Source organism: Brassica napus, chromosome C9 (assembly GCF_020379485.1).
Source record: "Brassica napus cultivar Da-Ae chromosome C9, Da-Ae, whole genome shotgun sequence".
NCBI classification, from domain to species: Eukaryota; Viridiplantae; Streptophyta; class Magnoliopsida; order Brassicales; family Brassicaceae; genus Brassica; species Brassica napus.
In genome coordinates this window covers 16,410,468-16,428,504 of record NC_063452.1, presented here as the reverse complement: position 1 = coordinate 16,428,504, position 18,037 = coordinate 16,410,468, and the positions used below count along the sequence as shown (strand labels likewise).

The following is an 18,037-nucleotide window of genomic DNA, read 5'->3' as shown; positions in this document are numbered from 1 at the left end:
AGAACAATGTATACACAGTTCATCATCACAACTCTAACCTTATAACAATTAAAAAACTTGAAAAATAATTCAAAACGCAAAATTCACAACTACAATAACTCTAGCAATTATTGAGATGAAACAAGAACTCTGTCCACAACTCCGCGCTTGCGCGGGGGCAATGCTCCTAGTAATATATAAAGGATATCTATTTTTTTTATTGCAAAACATGTCCAAATTATAGCGTTAAACGCAACCACGGGTCTGCTTTGCCTTGGTGAAATGTTTTTTAATGTGAAATTCATTATGTAGTCATTTTGATTAATATCAGTAGAGGTTGAAAAATATATATCACTGTGTAAATACTCCCTCTGTTCTGAACCTTTATAAACTCATAAATAATTGACATAAAAGGTATCAGGTCTGCTTGCAGGTTTCCAAGCGTTAGGAAATTATGTGACTTTTTACTTAAGAAATAAAAGTAAAGAAAAACAAGAATAAAATGACGTTAGGTAAATAATTTAATTTCTTATCTCCATCCAAAGTATAATAAAATAAAGAAAATGATAAAGAATAAAAAAGATGCTTTGGGGGATGGATCTAAGCTTGCTATTTAAAGGAGGATAGATGGTGAGGGTTTTCTATCTTCTTCAATGTAAAGAAAGTCTTTACACGCCAAACAAAAACAAAGAGAAAAGAACCAAGGAAATAAAACTTTTGAAAATTAAGAATAAATGGAAGAACATCTAAATCCATTAGCTGTGACTCATCTTCTTCAACACACACTAAGAAGCCTATGCATTCACGAGAATTCCCAATGGGTTTATGCAGTTTTTTGGCGGATCTTGCCCAGAAACTATCCTCCTCCCAAGTAAGCTTATGATAAAAATTAACCGTATACACATAGAACAAGTCTAAAACTCTTGTTTTTCGGTACAAAAAAAGTTTCCACTTTCTTAATTGTTAGTCTTTTTATTTGCTGTTATTCTAGAGCTTGTTATGTATTATTATTTGGTTTTTGGAGCTTATGTTACAAATATAAATGTATCTTATAGGTAAACAATATTTGTCTGATTGATAACTATGTTCGATCATTTGGTGCTGTTTGCAATTAGATGGGATGGTCAAGGAGCTTATGATAGATCAAGAGGGAACAGGAGAAACTGGTACTATTAAAACCGCATATAGAAACTATTATATATATATTTACATAATGCTTTCATGGGTATATGATTAACAATAAGGTTGTGTAACTGACAGGATCTTGGTTTGGGAAGATGGGTTTTGCAACTTTGCAGCTTCTACTGGGGAAGTGAGCTCCGGCGAGTGTAGCGGAAGCGGTTCGACGGCTTACGGACATAGTGATTATCAACAATATCAAGGGCTTCAGCCTGAGTTGTTCTTCAAGATGTCCCATGAAATCTACAATTATGGAGAAGGGTATGTGAGGATAGAATACAAACACACATATAATATACAAGTTAATTAAAGGATTTTTATTACTTAAAGAAATTTGTTTTCCCAGATTTTCTTTTTTCATACAGTACTTTCTCTCTTTTGGTTTTCACTTTTTGGTTAACAGGGTATTTTTTTGGACCAGAGCCATTCTATTTCAATATCTTACCTAGTCTGTATCCATATGTATGTATGCGTAAATAAGTTGGGTTTATACAGTTTTCAGTCAAACTACCTCTTTCCAAATCGAAGTTTATGATCCATATACCTATTTTAAAGTCTTGCGGATGATTTGCAAAGTGTTTTTGATCGAAAAGCTGCTAAAGATGGAGTATTTAATCATACTTTTTTTGGCAAAGGGAGTATTTAATTAATCATTGTAAACTAAATAAAGTATTATTCAAATAGTTGTTAATTAATTTAATTATTCTCTCTAATGATTGAAGGTTATTAAATTTTGTGCAGGTTGATAGGAAAAGTGGCTGCAGATCACAGTCACAAGTGGATCTATAAAGAACCTAATGACCAAGAGATTAACTTCTTATCTGCGTGGCAAAATTCTGCTGACTCAGTAAGCATATGTTGATATATATATACATATATGGACAGGCCTATACATATATAGACAGGCCTTCACATACACATTTTTATATGCCATTTACATATATTCATAAATTTGAAACAAAAAGTATCCATAAATTTGAAATTTTATAAACATAGATTTACATATTGTATATAAGCATTATATTAACCACACCCTAATTAAAACTTATTGTAAATCAACGTTCATGTCAATGTGCAGTACCCTCGGACATGGGAAGCTCAGTTTCAATCTGGCATCAAGGTATCTTATTGTTACATCAACATATATATATATATATATATACTTTTCCATATATATGCATTATCGTACATTTTTATGCATCAAACGGCTGCATTACGTACGTACATTTAACTATATAAGTATATATTTGCATGAAACGTTTTGCAGACCATTGCCTTGATTTCTGTTCGAGAAGGTGTTGTCCAATTAGGAGCTGTTCACAAGGTATTTTTTTTATCTCTCTCACTCTCTCTATATATTTATATACACTCGTTCAAAAAAAAATAAAAAATATATATATATATATATTTATATACACATCATATACACTTTGTATATTTATATATATAGATGATACATTTACATACTTAAAATGTTAATGTTCAAGGTGATAGAAGATTTAAGCTATGTTGTGATGCTAAGGAAAAAACTGAGCTATATAGAAAGCATCCCTGGAGTACTTCTTCCTCATCCTTCTTCTTCTGGTTACCCTTTTATCAACGCTTCTCCTTCTGACACTTGGCATTTCCCCGGAGTAGCTCCTCCTCCTCCGTCGCAGCCTGAGTACCACCAACAGCGTATCTACCACTCTGACCAGCACCACCACTTCTTGATGGGCCACCACCAACAACCGATGAAAATAACGCCGTCGATGAGTAGCCTCGAGGCTCTTCTCTCAAAGCTTCCGTCGGTTGTACCTTCAGTGACGCAAGCGGGGTACTTCCCGTTTCACCACAGTGCTAAGGAAGAAATGAGTCAAGAAGATCAAAACGGCGCGTTTAGGGTTCAACGTAATGATTTGGTTGGTGAGGGTAGTAATGATAATGACAACATTAACTACAATAGTAATAATGATAATTATAATTATAACAATAATTGCAGCAATAACAATTACGACAGGGAATAAGATCGGTGTGTTCTTAGCGAGGATTATTGAGTCTAATAAAATCTCGATTGTTTTCGTACTATAAGTAATAAATAAATGAGAATAAATTGTACTAAGAATTTTCCTAGTCTGACATTTTTATTTCTTAGATTTTATTAAGTTTCTTTTAGTTAGCAAACTAAATAAATATTGTATTTGTATTGTATTGGTATGTATGTCTTGTTTCTGACGTAGTACGTCTTGTTTCTGACGTAGTACGTTGATTTAGCGGTACTTGTGTAAAACTGTAGCAGATTCCATATTTAAAAACAAAATTTAAACTGAAAAACAAACAATAAAAATAAAGAGTGGCATAAATATTATTTTCTCGCAATGGAATTTTCGGTTAGCTGCTTCTTTGGACTTGTTTTGGTCAAGAATTCAAATTTTTAATGAGAAATCGGCCAAAAAAACACTGAACTTTGCGGGAATTGCCAAAAGAAACCTGTACTCGAACCTGACCAATAAAACCCCGATTTTTTGTTGACTTTTTTAGTTAATTCACAAACTTACGGTTGACTAACCAAATTAACACACCGTTAACCGACAGTTAAGACATTGTTAACTCACCGTTAATTACTGCCGTTTAGTAAACCTACGTCGTTTCATTCAGTTGTTTTGTTAAACACAAAATCTCAAGACGACGTCGTTTTGCTTAATTAAAATTGTTGTTGCTGCCTGGACTCGAACCCGTGCACTCGTGGTCGTAAGGGGGTATTGCCACTGAGCTAGTGGACTTTTCGGAAGGTTATCACACATGTTTATTTTTATTGATCAAAAGATGTGTTTGATTGCAATCAAACAAAATGAAACCCGTGTTTGAACGTAACCCTAATTTCTCAAATCGATTTGGGGATTTCTCTTGTAGAGATGGTAAAGACGAAGTTCACAAGGAATGGAAATGAGGTAATGATTTTCGGAGCGATGAGGAATTTCGCTTACGGGAGTGACGAAGCGGTTCAAGAGTCGAAGAAGGGTGGAGAACGCGATGCTTCTGTGAGTTTGCCATCGCTGGAGAGATCGAGGATTCGTAAAAGCGTTGAAGGGATATCGATGTTGGCATCTACAGAGGTGTCGAAGGCGTCGAAGACTAGGCAGGGAACTTCATATGGGTCGCATGCGTCATCTCCGGAGAAGACCACGAGGAGGGGAACTTCATATGGGTCGCCTGCCTCATCTCCGGTGAAGGCCACGAGGCGTGGTTCAACTCTGTCTCCTAGAGTTTCGAAGAAGCAGAAGGTAAATGTGGCTCCTTCTGGTGATGACAGAGAAGAATGGCCAGAGACTGAGATGTTGGCATCAACAGTTGCGAAGGTTGCGAAGAAGACAAGGCGGGGAACTTCATCTGGCGGGTCGCCTGTGTCTCCTAGACAATCGAAGAAGCAGAAGGTAAACTCGGAGAGGAGTCTAGGTGATGATGGTGATGACAGAGAAGAATTTCTCCAGATTGAGGAATTTGGGGATATAGGTGATGATGGTAGGGAAGATGAGAACGGTATTGCTGGCATTAAGGAAGTTGGTTGTACAGATTTGAGTCTTTATTTTGGTGATAAAGCAGAAAAATGATGACTGTGAGGTTGATGAAGACGAAGGCGATGATGATGCATGGGATGATGATAAAATCTCTGATCCTCTGTCATCAGTTGATGAGAATGAAGAGGAGATGAGACCTGCGCAAGCTTACAGAGAAGACACTGATCCAGAGGAGCTCCTTCAGCTAGGCAAGACATTTTCAGATGCTGAGGACTTCAAACATGCTTGTCTGAGGTATACCCTGAAAACCAGATACAACATCAAGTACTACAGATCCAGTAGCTTGAAGATGGGTGCAAAATGTGCCGCTGAGATGAGAGATGATGAGGCTCCTTGTCCCTGGATGGTCTACTGTTCGTATGATAGGAGGAAACAGAAGTTGATGGTAAAGACATACGTCAATGACCATAAGTGTGAGAGGACAGGGTATTCGAAGATACTTAAGAGGTCAGCAATTGCAAGTCTATTTGCTGAGAGGTTAAGGCTGAATCCTAAGCTCACGGCAAAGGAGATACAGGCTGAGATATTGAGGGAGTATAAGATGGAAGTTTTAGAAAAATCATGCATTAAGGCCAAGACGAAGGTGATGAAAGAAAGGAGGAAGACCCATGAGGAGCATTTTGATAAAATCTGGGATTACCAAGCAGAGATATTGAGGAGCAATCCTGGATCAACCATGGAAATTGAGACCATACCAGGAGCCACGGTTGGAACCAAGCAGCGGTTCTACAGACTCTACATGTGTTTCCAAGCACAAAAGGAAGCATGGAAGAAGACTTGTAGGCCTGTTATTGGCTTAGATGGAGCCTTTTTGAAATGGGACATCAAGGGACAGTTGTTGGCTGCGGTTGGAAGAGATGGAGACAATAGGATTGTCCCTATTGCTTATCGTATGTATAATCTGGTCGGTTTTGAAAAAAATACACTTATTACTACAAAGTGGATTGGCTTCTATATTGTCTTATTTGAATTTAGTGTTTTCTGACTAATATAAGGAGTTAGCCAAATTGTCTTTACTAAATTTCATGTAAACTGGATGAAATGAAGTGCAAACCCAGATTGACTAAAATATCAATTTTGTTCCTATTACAAATCGAATCGAATCCAGGCAAATGGATTTACATCTATGTTTTTTAAACCAACCTGCACACTGAACCATACAATTTTATGGGTCACCGGATCAACTGCAGACGAACAGCAGTTTGATAAATTAATTAATTTCAATGTGTAATTATATATTAGCTATTAAAAATATACGAAAAAAAAATATTTATTTAAGTTTTTTTTTTCATTTCAGATACAAAATATTTAAAAATAATTTAAACTATTTAACAATTTTTGCAATAGTCAAGAGTTCGATCCGAGCCGAGTGACTGCGAGAGAGCGATCCGAGCCGAGTGACTGCGAGAGAGCGATCCGAGCTGAGTGACTGCGAGAGAGCGAGTCGAGTGACCGCAAGGGAACGAGTCGAGTGACCGCGAGAGATCGAGCCAAGCGACTGCGCAGATCGAGGCGAGAGAACGCTCTGCGCCGAGTGACGACAGAACGGTCGAGTGACAAAAAAACGGTCGAGTGAGGACTCGTCGGTCGAGTGAGGACTCGTCGGTCGAGTGATGACTCGTCGGTCGAGTGACGACAGAACGGTCGAGTGACGACAAAACGGTCGAGTGACGACTCGTCGGATGAGTGACGACTCGTCGGTCAAGTGACGACTCGTCGGTCGAGTGACGACTCGTCGGTCGAGTGACGACTTGTCGGTCGAGTGACGACAAAACGGTCGAGTGACGAATCGTCGATCGAGTGAGGACTCGTCGGCCGAGTGACGACTCGTCGATCGGGTGACGACTCGTCGATCGGGTGACGACAGAACGACACGTCAACTCCGCGAGGAGAGAGAGATCTGAGCGACTGCGAAAGATCATTCTGCGCCGAGTAAGGAGAGCGAGCGAGTGACCGCGAGAGATCAAGCCAAGTGACTGCGCGAGAACGATCTCCGCCGAGTGACTGTGAGAGATCGAGACAAGTGACCGCGAGAGCGCGAGCAAACTGTTTTCGAGACAATTCATCGTGAAGCCATGATGGATACGTCAAATATGGATACGCCTCAGCGATTCCTTGTTGCTGAATCGACACGTCAACTCCACAAGGAGAGAGAGATCTGAGCGACTGCGAGAGATCGATATGCGCCGAGTAAAGAGAACGAGCGAGTGACCGCGAGAGATCGAGCCAAGCGACTGCGCAGATCGAGTCGAGCGACTGCGAGAGAACGCTCTGCGCCGAGTGACGACAGAACGGTCGAGTGACGACAAAACGGTCGAGTGACGACAAAACGGTCGAGTGACGACTCGTCGGTCGAGTGAGGACTCGTCGGTCGAGTGACGACTCGTCGATCGAGTGATGACTCGTCGGTCAAGTGACGAGAGAACGGACTCCAGTTCAATCTTCCTCGAAGATACTTCTCCATGCCCCACGGTGGGCGCCAACTGTTTAAACCGAGAACTGTCAACAAAATAGTGAATGAACGAGACGAGGACTCGTCGGTGGGGTTAGGAGAAGTCTTCATGCTGAGTTTGAACCGGATGGAGACGACTCAGAGAGAATAAGAAAAAAGGTGTTTATTGATTATAGCTGGACCCGGTGAAGGGTTGCCTACGTACCCCGAAAGGGGATCAAGCCAATCGTAGTTCTACAACAAAGGATCACAAGTGCTTAGGTGAAAAACATGTGGAGAGGTGTTTCTCTCTCTAGAAGTAGAGAGAGATGGATGAAACACCAAAATAGAGTCCAAGAACCCTCTCAAAAGAGGTTGGCTCCTTATTTATAGAAAGGAGAGGTCTAGGGTTTCCTAGTGACCCTCTTTTAAATGGGTTGAGCTCATTATCTTATAAGCTTTGTTGGGGACAAAGTCCATGTCCAACAATCGGCACCAGCTTCTCAAGGCTGCGCATGGTACCTGAAACAGATAGAGGTGATGGGTAAGCAAAGAGCCTAGAGATTTGGACAATACAATGCAGCTTCACAACAAAACACGATAGCAGCACTTTTTTTTTTAGAAATAGTTCCAAAAAAAAAAACAGCTTGTTCCTCACGAATCATGTTGCTGCAATAAATAAAAATATCAATCATATGATGTATTCATATTTACATATTGTCAATTTAAAGAGTTAATCAAAGCAATGTGTAGCGTGAGTGAGTGAAGTAAATCACTGCAGCGTTAGGACAAGCTACCTTGAATAACCTAGGCTAGGGACAAAGGCTGAGAATTTTAACAGGCCAATGGATACAGAATACAGACTACAAAAGAAAATACATTCATATACACTGTTTTTTTTTACATTCATATACACTTGTGTAAGTTCCATAAAGATGTCAAAAAAAATTCCATAAAGATGTCAAAACATATTCTTCACCTTTATGCAAATTTTCAGTTGATCCCCTGTATGGTTATTTTATCTAGTCACTATGAACTAGGCATGAGACTTTTATCCGAGATCCGGATTCGATCCGAAATTCGATCCGGATCCGATCCGAAAATCTGGATATCCGGAGAGACCGAATCCGAATCCGGATAGTAAAATGTTGGATCCGTCAAAACCGGATCCGGATACCTTAATTTTTTAGTCCGGATATCCGGATCCGTAAGTTTTATTAATAACTATTTCAAAAATAGTAATATCTATATATAAAAATTAATTTATTTAATATATTTTAATTTTTATAATAGTATATATAAATTTTATGTAAATTTTGTAATATTATACATAGAAATAATTAAAAACATTATATATTTTTTTAAAAAAATTATTTTTAATATTTTTTATATATTAATATTATTTTTTTATTTATTTTAAGAATCCAAATCCGGATCCGGATATCCACCGGATTTACAATTTTTAAAAGGATATACAAGAACCCCGGATCCGGATAAGGATAGTAAAATTATGAATCCGCCGGATAAAAATCCGGATACTTTAAAATTGTCCGGATATCCGATCCGTCTCAGGCCTACTATGAACTATGTTTGAACCATCTTCTAAGGGATCAAATGTGTAGCAATATCATATTCATCCAGTTAGAAAGTTACAAGCATAAAACATAATGTGAAGAGTTTCTTTTTGTTTCACTTCCTATTTTCCATTATCGATAGATAGAGTACTCAACAATCCATATGAAATGTAGAGGGCATATAATCGAACAGTTACACTAACATTAAACTCATTATAAGATCACCAAAAACATAATGTTAACAAAAATGGTGAAGAGCACTAGATTTCTTCATAATGTTACGGAATGATAAACATTGTCCATTTGATTTCTAATCAGTCGATATCCATCTCACCCAGTATCTGCTTAAGCTCCTTCCCTCTCTTCCTTGCTAACTCCACACAGCTCTGACAAAAAGCCAAAACCCACAAGGCTAAACTTTATAAGGAAAAAAAGACACAAGTGTAGTAATCAAAGCTGTGAGAATGCTGAGAACACTCTCACCTTGATGGCTGATGAACCAGCGAGAGCGTTTCCTCCTGATTTATTGAAAGAAACAATCTGATCTGAAGAGTCCAAAACAACAGTCACCAGAGTGTCCATGATCGATTCTTCTTCAGCTGTTGGGTCTGCTAGAATGTACTTCTTGTGGAGTATGCATGTTAAAGCAAAAGGGATGTTCTTGAGCGTGAGCTTTCTCTTCTCCTTGTTCACTGCTTCCTTCTCCTTGATCGATGCATTCTCCTCTTGTTCTCCATTGATGGCAACTATTCTTCCGTTGTCGTTCAGAGCAACAACTGGTATTTGCACTGCAAAATACAAAAAGATCTCTTATGCATCAGAGCAAGATTTGGTCTGAGTATAACCTTTGCTCTTCTCAGCAGATTAGGATATGTCTTACAATTCGAAAAGGCAGCAACGGCAGAGAGCAGAGCAGCATCGAAAAGAGCTCCATCGGCATCAAGACAGTATATGTCCTATAAGAATTTTCAGAGAGCAGCGATATTTTATTATCTACACACGGTAACAAACTCACTAGACGAATGGTGATGAAAACCAATTACAAAGACGATACAGAGGGAGGTGGTGTGCTGACCAGATAACCCATCCAAGCAGCTTTTCCACTAACAAGGCAGAGTTCTTTAAGGTCAATCATATCACAGCTGCAACAAAGAGAAACATTTTCAGAAAAAAGAAAACATTCTCTAAGACACAGTAATGACTCTTTCAGCTGATAAATCCAAACACCTTGAGAAAATATCAGACAAACGCTTGGAGATAACAGGAGCTTCATCAGCTGGTCTTCCAGGACGAACAGTTGGAGAGCATATAGGAGGCATGTGGAACTCAACAGCTAAAAAAAAAAGTAATCGCTCAGACACAAGCGAAACACTGGAGAGAGAGAGAAAAATAAGGTAGATGCAACAAACAAACCTATGCATCCTTCGTCTGGGGAGTCTGTAGAAGGACTCATAACTTCCATTCTTATAGCAGCAAGCATAGTCTATATCAAAAAAGCAGAAACTATGTAAGAAAGAACAAGAGACTCAGTAACATTATGTGAGTTAAGAAAGCTTACTGTAGAACCAATCTTGGCAAGAGCAGAGCCATCAGCGGAGGAAACAAGTCCTATAAACAATAGAATTACAATCAATCAAGTCAAAAGTGTTTCCATTGACTGACTCTGGTGATGAAAGTAAGCGACTTTCTTTACCAAGGTTGACAATGGTGTCTCTGGCTTTTCCAAGTGGTCTACCATCAGGTCGGAGAGACTCAGAGAGATGGCGCTCGAAGAAACGAAGAGGGAAGAGCCTTCTGAAAGCATCCACATCCATCTCTGTCGACAAGTCTTGAGACGAATCTGGTAATCCCATTGTTTTGCTTCTGTCACCAAAGAATATTTGTTAACTCAGATTAACAGCAAGCAAGGAGTTATTAAGTTTTCATACGAACAAAAGAGACAAGACACAAACAACAACATCTTCTATCAACCAACGCTCAAAGCTAAAACAAAAGCTTGGTTCTTTTGCCATTAATGCTACAATCGACGATACTATCAGTGAAACTATAATATGTGAAAACTGGTGCTTTACTTCTTCTATCAACAAAGCAGGAACAAACTTTGTCTAAGTTACAAGCAAGAGAAGTAGGTTAGCGCGGCTGAAGGTAAAGGAGGGATTCGACGGCCAAGGAGACGGAGACGGTGACGACGTGGAGAGTTAGGTTTCTCTGATTATAATGCTTCTTATTTCTTAATGGACCCGAGATAAAGCCCACTAATGTCTACAGAAAGAAAACCCCAAATTAAGGAAAAAAAGTATATAGTTGACGACGGATACAGAGTTTGCAACTAGACGAGTTTGGGGAAGATGATATGGGCACGTAAGCTCATTCAACTAATTTCCTCTATAACTATCCTTCATAGTAAGTGTTTACCTTACGGTTATAAAGCATACAAATTATGTCCAAAAAACAATGTTGTGGGTATTACCGGTTTGATCAGTGTTTTGAAACCCGATCCAGACCTACGGTCGAACCGGTAAATCCGATGATCCGGTATATAATCCGGTGATCTAGTATGTAATCTGATCTTGGTTTTAGAAATATCTCATTACATAAAAACCCGGTAAAACACGAAAAAAGTCAGCTAAAACCAGAATCTAACTACCAGTTGAACCAATGCGTAACTTTTAATTACTTTTACTTGAATTTTTCAGTTACATTATTAGAATTTGTTTTGTATTCTAATAAAGAAGTTAAGTTTCTAGTTTTTTTTTCAAAAATAAAAACAAAATCATATGATTATGTGGATTATGAATCTATTAACAAAACTAGTTGATGTTATTTGGCATAAGTTTATTTTTGTTACTGATAATTTATTAAAATTTTATGTTTTATTTTTGGCTTATTTTGGATTTTAATTTTAATTTTATTATTCACATTTGATATTTTAATTCTTATAGAATCTAAGTCTTGATATATTTTTATTCTATGTCATAATTCTTAACTTGTTACAAAATTGCTAAATAGTTTGAATTTTTCTTTTTTTTATATTTTGTATGTGAAATAAAAATAAAAAATAAAGAAAGTACTGTTAAGTATTTTTCCAAATGTTTTTTAAAACATAAAAAATTTTTTATATATTTTAATAGCTAATATATTATTATATAACAAAATTAATTTATTTATTAACTCGCGGTTCGTCCGCGGTCGATCTAAAACCCGGTGACCCAATAAATTATCTGGTTCGGTGTTCGAGTCGGATCTCAAAACACTGCGTTTGATTCATTCCATCATTGGTAATATCCTAGACTAGACTCCTAATGACCAAATCAAAAGTAAAATGATCAACCCTCAGAATTAGTAATCTGATCTCTATAATATTGTTTAACGAGTTATTTGCTCATGTGTTATTCATGTTTAATTTACAAAATAAAATTAATTACATATATATTTTAATCAAATTAATATAATTAATTGATATTAGTGATATCTTTTATTAGTTTCTTCTTTAATTATAACATTTTTTTTATTTTCTAGATATAGAAAATAGAAATATATTAAATTTTGGAATTATATTTGGATTTGCTTAAAACGGGTGTTTTTATTTTTAGTATTTACTCAAAAATAAGTTATATATAAATTATTTATCCTGCTCTATTATTTATTACTTGCGAAGATTTGTGAATTACGTTAAAATAGTTTTCATTATTTTTCATTATCTGTTAAATCGCACTTTACAAAAAGTGGACATGGTAGTTTGTTTTGTGTACTTCATTAGGTGAAAGCACGATAATTACTCACACTCAAAAAAAAAAAAAATTTGTGCTTATTATAAAAAGGGAAATCTGTTTTTTTAGAGCAAAAAAATGGTAACTATGTCCCTTTAGACTAATTTATACTACTTTATGTCCTATTAGACTAATTTTTTCCAAAATGGCAGTAATGCCCTTAAAATTATATTTTTTAAAAAAGATATATATTGAGTTCGACAAGGGGGCTCGATCGATCCCACTTTACAAGTTATAGTAGATCGATCGATCCCGATCATTGTTCAAAACAAAAAAAAAACGCGAAATATATACTGATCGACCTGGTCCATTTCACTCGATCGGCGAAGGTCGATTTACACAGATCGACCGATCTGTAAGAATAGATCGATCGATCCCGTGCCGAGGAAAGAATCTCAAATCGAGTTTTTTGGTTTTGTATGATTATATCTGGATTGATTCCCACTTGATTTGAACCGACCAAGCATGATTTCAACTCTTTAAACTTGATTTCTCTTGGATGAAACCCATAATTTCCCATTCACGAATAAAGGGAGACAAAATCAAATTCTCACCCAAGTTCATTAACCCTAACTCACTCAATTTTACTCTGATTTGGATGATTATTTGGCCTAACCCATACGATTTCGTGAGCTTTTTACGAATCTATCACTCTTTAGTTCGTTCTGCAAAGGTATGAAACTCTATCTCCACTTCTTTTTAGAGTTTGAAAATAGAAAGGTAAAAGGTTAATTTTTTGAGTTAGTTAGGATGTTTAGGCTTCAATCATGTGTTAAGGTGATGATTAGAGAAGATTTTGTACACAATCATGGCTTAAATCATATTTTGGGATAGATTTAGGAATTTTAGGTTTTGTTTTTTAAAAAAAACACCATAAAATTTGAAATTAATACAGTGAGAATGCTAATTCTTTGACATTGGTTATTGATAAAGTATTAAGAGACATTATTTAACTGAGCTGTGATATTTGTTATTAATAGATATATGTTGTATTGTTTTCAATTTTCAGGTATGGAGTTGGAGTTGCCTAATCGTTTATACGGTGAGGGATTGGAACCTCAGGTTAAGAAGATAAATAACAGCTGCCGACTAAAACTTCTCGAGTTGCTGAAAGAAAAAATGGAGCCAGAATTCGATGAAGTTATGAAAGATCTCATTTTTTCACAGATTATGGTTATCCAGAAGAATGATCTGAAGTTTTCGGCGAGGTTGGTACACTCTTTCTTGTGTAAGGAGTTGATGACAAGCAAGAGACATGAGAAGTGGTTCACTTTCGCTAGGAGACCTCTGCGTTTTGGATTGCAAGAGTATCATGCTGTCACTGGTCTGAAAGTGAAGCGAGAGAATAACAGTGGGTTAGTGACATGGAAAGATGATGATGTTTTTTGGAGCAAGCAGATAAAGACAAATGGAAAAATAAATTTGCAGATCATTAAAAATAAGCATTTGGAAGAGATCAATACCTGGACTTGGGTTGATAGGGTGAGACTGATATATCTTTGCGTTATTATGGGTGTGGTGATGGGGAAGGATGAGAAGGTGAATATCCTGCATCTGTACATGAAGTTGGCGATAGATTTGGAGAAGCTTCGGAATTACCCATGGAGTCTGTATTCGTTTGATTTCCTTCTAAAGCAAATTGATAAAACAAGGCATAAATTAGAGCAGAAAGAGGGGTATCTGATGGAAGGATTCTTGTTTGGTTTCCAAATTTGGATAATGGAAGATGTTCCTGCTTTAGGAGAGATTTGTGGCACAAAAGTCAGTAAAAATTTTACAGGTCCACTGTGTGGTAATTGGAGAGGATGTGCAAAATGTTCTTATGAAGATATCATTGGTGTTGAGAACTTATTTCCAGAAAATGTATGCATATATTTTTCAAATTAAAATATTTATTGTCTTGTTCACTTTACTAATGATTTGATTGTTTGTAGGGGATTTTGCATTCATTCATGGAATCCCACATAGATAGAGTGGTACTTTTGGCAACTGATTTTGTACAGAAGGATGAGAAGAAAGATGAAAGAGTAGATCGCATTTTGGATATGATCAATAGTAAACTTGATTGGAACAATCATGTTTGGGGAGTAAAAGAAGCTACGAACTCTGAATTTGAGGAATCTGGCGAAGAGAAAGGAGAGGATCAAACAGCCGATACTGAGAGAAGTGAAAATAGTCATGTTGCAGGGAATGTTGATGGCACAGCTGATGTTTCGGGAAGAAACAAGAGAAAGCATGCAGACCGAGGAGCAGAGTTAAGGAAGAAGAATGTTTTGTGCCACCTAGCTGCTTCATCAAAAGGGAATATTGACACAAATATGAAAAATTTCTTGGAGGATCTGGTACAAGCTTCTTTTACTACTTTTGGGGAGAAATTCTGTCAGCAGTTCTCGGACAGGTTGGGTAAGATTGAGACTGAGGTTACACAACTCAGGACAGCTTTGGAGAGAACTGAGCAATTTGAGACAGTTGTAACCGACAGATTGGGGAAAATTGAGGCTGAGGTTACACAGCTCAGGACAACTATAGTGGTGACTGAATTGGTGGGAAAGAGTGATCAAGCAAGCGGTCCTAGCATGACCAAAATCAACAGTGGTCCTAGCACCAGCAAAAAAGGCACTGCTCCATTAAAGAAAAAGGTAACTACTAAGAGAAAGAGTTAAAAGTTGTTGAAAGCTTGGAACTAGGCGATGGAATGTAGGTCTTTGAAGCTAGGTTGTTGGAACTTGGAATGAGGCGGTAATATGTATTTGAAACTTGTCGTTTATGTAATGACTATATTTAATGTAATATGTATTTGGAAGTTTGTATGTTTATTATGGATTTCGAACTTGTCGTTTATGTCTATTCTCTATTTTGAACTTGAAATTTGTATGTGTAATTTGTAATTGTACGTGTTTGTCAACAGGCTGTAAAAAACCAAGAGTTAAAGACTGCTGATTCGTGTGTCAATTTACCTCGTGCAAAAGTTACTCAATCATCAGCTAGTGATCTTCGTATGGGTACACAAGAGTTTTTGGAAAGTTGCATGAAGAACCTTCCATTAGACACATTTGTGAAAGGTTTGAATCCTTCTCAAGCTAAAGTCAAAGATTCATTGGATTGGTTGGAACTTCCAAAATCATTGAAGAAGCCAACAGATTCATTGGAACTTCTAAAATCATTGAAGAAGCCAGCGGTCCGATTAGATGACCGAGATATAGAGCTAGACGGCGAAGATTTCCCTGATCGCTGCTTGGTCTTTGTGCATCCTATATATTTTAAGAAGATGCAGGGCTGGCAAGATACACGAACGTATGTTATTCCTTTGTATATATCATTCCGTTGATTTTCTTAATAATTGACATCTCTACCATTGTATTTTGTTTACAGAGCTATACAGATTGGTCCATCTATGTTAGACGGTGATCTAGTCGGACGTAATATGTCTGCCAGCAGTTGGCTTAAAAACTACGTAAGCATTCAACCGGTTATTTCTATAAAATGTTACCTATTATATAAATGTATACATTACAGATTTGTCTTTGTTTTTGTAGGAAATTGATGCTATAATGTATGTTTTTCGGGAAAGAACAACATTGAAACGATGAAATGTAGACCGTGTTGCTTTCATGACATGCGTCTTCAGCGACCTCATTGCTAAGGATTACCAGAATTTCTGTAAGGGTATTAAAAAATACACTATGGATCCATTATTACTGAAATACGGTAAAGGTGAACTGCCTTCCCATGGAAGAACACGGATGTTGTGGAATGTCGATGTGGATCGGATGTACGTTCCTGTCTGGGTCAATTGCAACCATTGGATTGCTTTATGCATCAGTTTTGTGACTAGGAATATCCAGGTGTTTGATTGCGTGGGTAAAAAAAAAATCAAGGAAGTGGAAGCTTTCGCGCAGCTTATTCCTCGGATTGTCAAGGCCGTGCAGTCATTAACAATACAGAAGCATCTCCACATCACTCCGTACAATGTTTCCTATGTACCTATGAGTGGTCTTAACCGACTTCAATGTCATTGTGGTGTGTACACTACAAAACACATCGAATGCCACGTGCTTGGGTTGGACATATCTATGGTGAGTGATGAGAACATCTGGGGAGCTCGGATAAAGATTATGTGGAATCTATGGGAAGCAGCTAATGATCTAGAACTGATTGAGAGAATGTCAAAGTATGAACCTATTAAGTATAGTAAGTCTGCTGAGTATGTTGAGATTGATGATTTATGATTTATTGTTGGTTATGCTTTTTTTAACTTATTTTGTAATGATTTTATGAGTTTCTGTTATAATGGTATTTTTTCTATATACAGTACTTGAGTTTACAAAATGAAAGATAACATTATCAATTGAGAAACCATAAAGTTCACTAAACTCAAAAAACAATTGCAAATCCGGTCAGCCTAAATAGATCGATCGATCAACACAAGCTGCTCGATCCGGAAAGCTCGATCTATATAGATCGATCGTTCTGTGTAGGACCAGTTTCTACAGTTTTTTAGAATTAGAGTAATGTTTAGAATTTGATTTCTACATGTTTTAGATTTATAGTAAATCTGTAGAAGTCGGTTTTTACATGTTTTAGAATTATATTAATGTGTAGATTTCGATTTCTAAGAATTTTAGAATGGTAGGTTAAGCGCGGAATGTGTATTCTACATATTTGTAGAATACTCCTATTTACGTAGATCACATATTCTAAACATTGTAGATTTAATGAAAAAAGTAGATTTCGTTTTCTATTTCGTAGAATGTCATTTCTACTTTTTTTAGAACATAATCTGAAATTTATAATTTTAACTTTTTTATAACTGGAAAATATATCATTAAGTTCATATAGGTATTTTAACAAATGTTACTATTTTTCCAATTTTTTTTTGTTTGTAAAACTATTTATTAAAATTATTTTCATAAATATTAAATGGTATTATAGGAAAATATGACACAAAATATAGATTAGTCTAAAGTGACATAGTTACTATTTTTTTGCTCTAAAAAAACAGTTTTCCTTTATAAAAAAGAAAGAAAGACATGAACTTGTTTCCCGAAGAGTACCATGTGTTTTCTTGAACGATGTGCTGACAAGAAAAAAACATTTACTCACACTCAAAAATAAAATTTTTATTTATAATATTTTAATTTTAGATTTTAATTTTATTATATGTAAAAATTACAATCATAGAATTTCTTTTATCTATTTCTTTTCGTTAAAATATACTAGAAAACAGCAAAAAACAAGTAACAAATAATATCAAAGCTCGATTGATAACTTTTTAATACTTGTTTTCTTTTATATTTAAATTATCAAATTCTATTATTTTATATAAACATTGATAACCATGATTATTTGAAAATCAAGACATTTACAAACCAAGTAACATATATAAGGTGTGTGACAAAATTGAAGAAATTACATGTTTATCACTTTTATGCTATTATTTTTCATTTTTACCACCACTAAATGGATATTTTGAAAAATACATTCTTTACTAAGGGCAAAAGATTCTTATGCTCATATTCTTTATATATATAATAAATAAATATTTAA

At 36.2% G+C, this 18,037-nt stretch overlaps 3 protein-coding genes across 4 annotated transcripts; 2 read left to right on the top strand and 1 right to left on the bottom strand.

Annotated features, from left to right (window-relative positions):
- The first annotated feature begins 614 nt into the window (after positions 1-614).
- On the top strand, positions 615-3,372 carry LOC106435839 (protein RICE SALT SENSITIVE 3). The gene is made up of 7 exons (XM_048770115.1): positions 615-850; positions 1,095-1,145; positions 1,240-1,419; positions 1,900-2,005; positions 2,237-2,278; positions 2,426-2,482; positions 2,646-3,372. The coding sequence occupies exons 1-7, from the start codon at positions 714-716 to the stop codon at positions 3,162-3,164; spliced, it is 1,092 nt and encodes a 363-aa protein (XP_048626072.1). The 5' UTR covers positions 615-713; the 3' UTR covers positions 3,165-3,372.
- A 5,530-nt stretch (positions 3,373-8,902) lies between these two features.
- LOC106435838 (exosome complex component RRP43) lies at positions 8,903-11,019 on the bottom strand. Of its 2 annotated transcripts, none has more exons than XM_013876762.3 (9): positions 10,793-11,019; positions 10,414-10,583; positions 10,279-10,328; positions 10,134-10,203; positions 9,948-10,053; positions 9,796-9,862; positions 9,601-9,676; positions 9,204-9,508; positions 8,903-9,106 (listed from the first exon to the last, which is right to left on the bottom strand). In XM_013876762.3, the coding sequence occupies exons 2-9, from the start codon at positions 10,571-10,573 to the stop codon at positions 9,035-9,037; spliced, it is 906 nt and encodes a 301-aa protein (XP_013732216.1). In that variant the 5' UTR covers positions 10,574-10,583; positions 10,793-11,019; the 3' UTR covers positions 8,903-9,034. The 2 variants fall into 2 exon arrangements, with proteins under 2 accessions (XP_013732216.1, XP_013732217.1); XM_013876763.3 differs by having other exon boundaries at positions 10,821-10,961.
- A 2,482-nt stretch (positions 11,020-13,501) lies between these two features.
- LOC125592493 lies at positions 13,502-16,719 on the top strand. Its single transcript, XM_048767695.1, has 7 exons — positions 13,502-14,029; positions 14,126-14,251; positions 14,425-15,129; positions 15,399-15,784; positions 15,863-15,944; positions 16,027-16,043; positions 16,119-16,719. Exons 1-7 carry the CDS (start codon positions 13,502-13,504, stop codon positions 16,717-16,719), a joined length of 2,445 nt encoding a protein of 814 aa, XP_048623652.1.
- The last annotated feature ends 1,318 nt before the right edge of the window (positions 16,720-18,037 follow it).

Excerpts from the sequence above, each read along its gene's own strand:
- LOC106435839 (XM_048770115.1), top strand. The coding sequence starts at position 714 with ATGGAAGAACATCTAAATCCATTAGCTGTGACTCATCTTCTTCAACAC. Across the intron at positions 851-1,094 it reads AGAAACTATCCTCCTCCCAA|ATGGGATGGTCAAGGAGCTT; the intron begins GTAAGCTTATGA and ends GTTTGCAATTAG. Across the intron at positions 1,420-1,899 it reads ATCTACAATTATGGAGAAGG|GTTGATAGGAAAAGTGGCTG; the intron begins GTATGTGAGGAT and ends AATTTTGTGCAG.
- LOC106435838 (XM_013876762.3), bottom strand. The coding sequence starts at position 10,573 with ATGGGATTACCAGATTCGTCTCAAGACTTGTCGACAGAGATGGATGTG. Across the intron at positions 10,329-10,413 it reads AGACACCATTGTCAACCTTG|GACTTGTTTCCTCCGCTGAT; the intron begins GTAAAGAAAGTC and ends TATTGTTTATAG. Across the intron at positions 10,204-10,278 it reads TTGCCAAGATTGGTTCTACA|ACTATGCTTGCTGCTATAAG; the intron begins GTAAGCTTTCTT and ends TTTTTGATATAG.
- LOC125592493 (XM_048767695.1), top strand. The coding sequence starts at position 13,502 with ATGGAGTTGGAGTTGCCTAATCGTTTATACGGTGAGGGATTGGAACCT. Across the intron at positions 14,030-14,125 it reads TGATGGGGAAGGATGAGAAG|CAAATTGATAAAACAAGGCA; the intron begins GTGAATATCCTG and ends TTCCTTCTAAAG. Across the intron at positions 15,130-15,398 it reads CTGCTCCATTAAAGAAAAAG|GCTGTAAAAAACCAAGAGTT; the intron begins GTAACTACTAAG and ends GTTTGTCAACAG.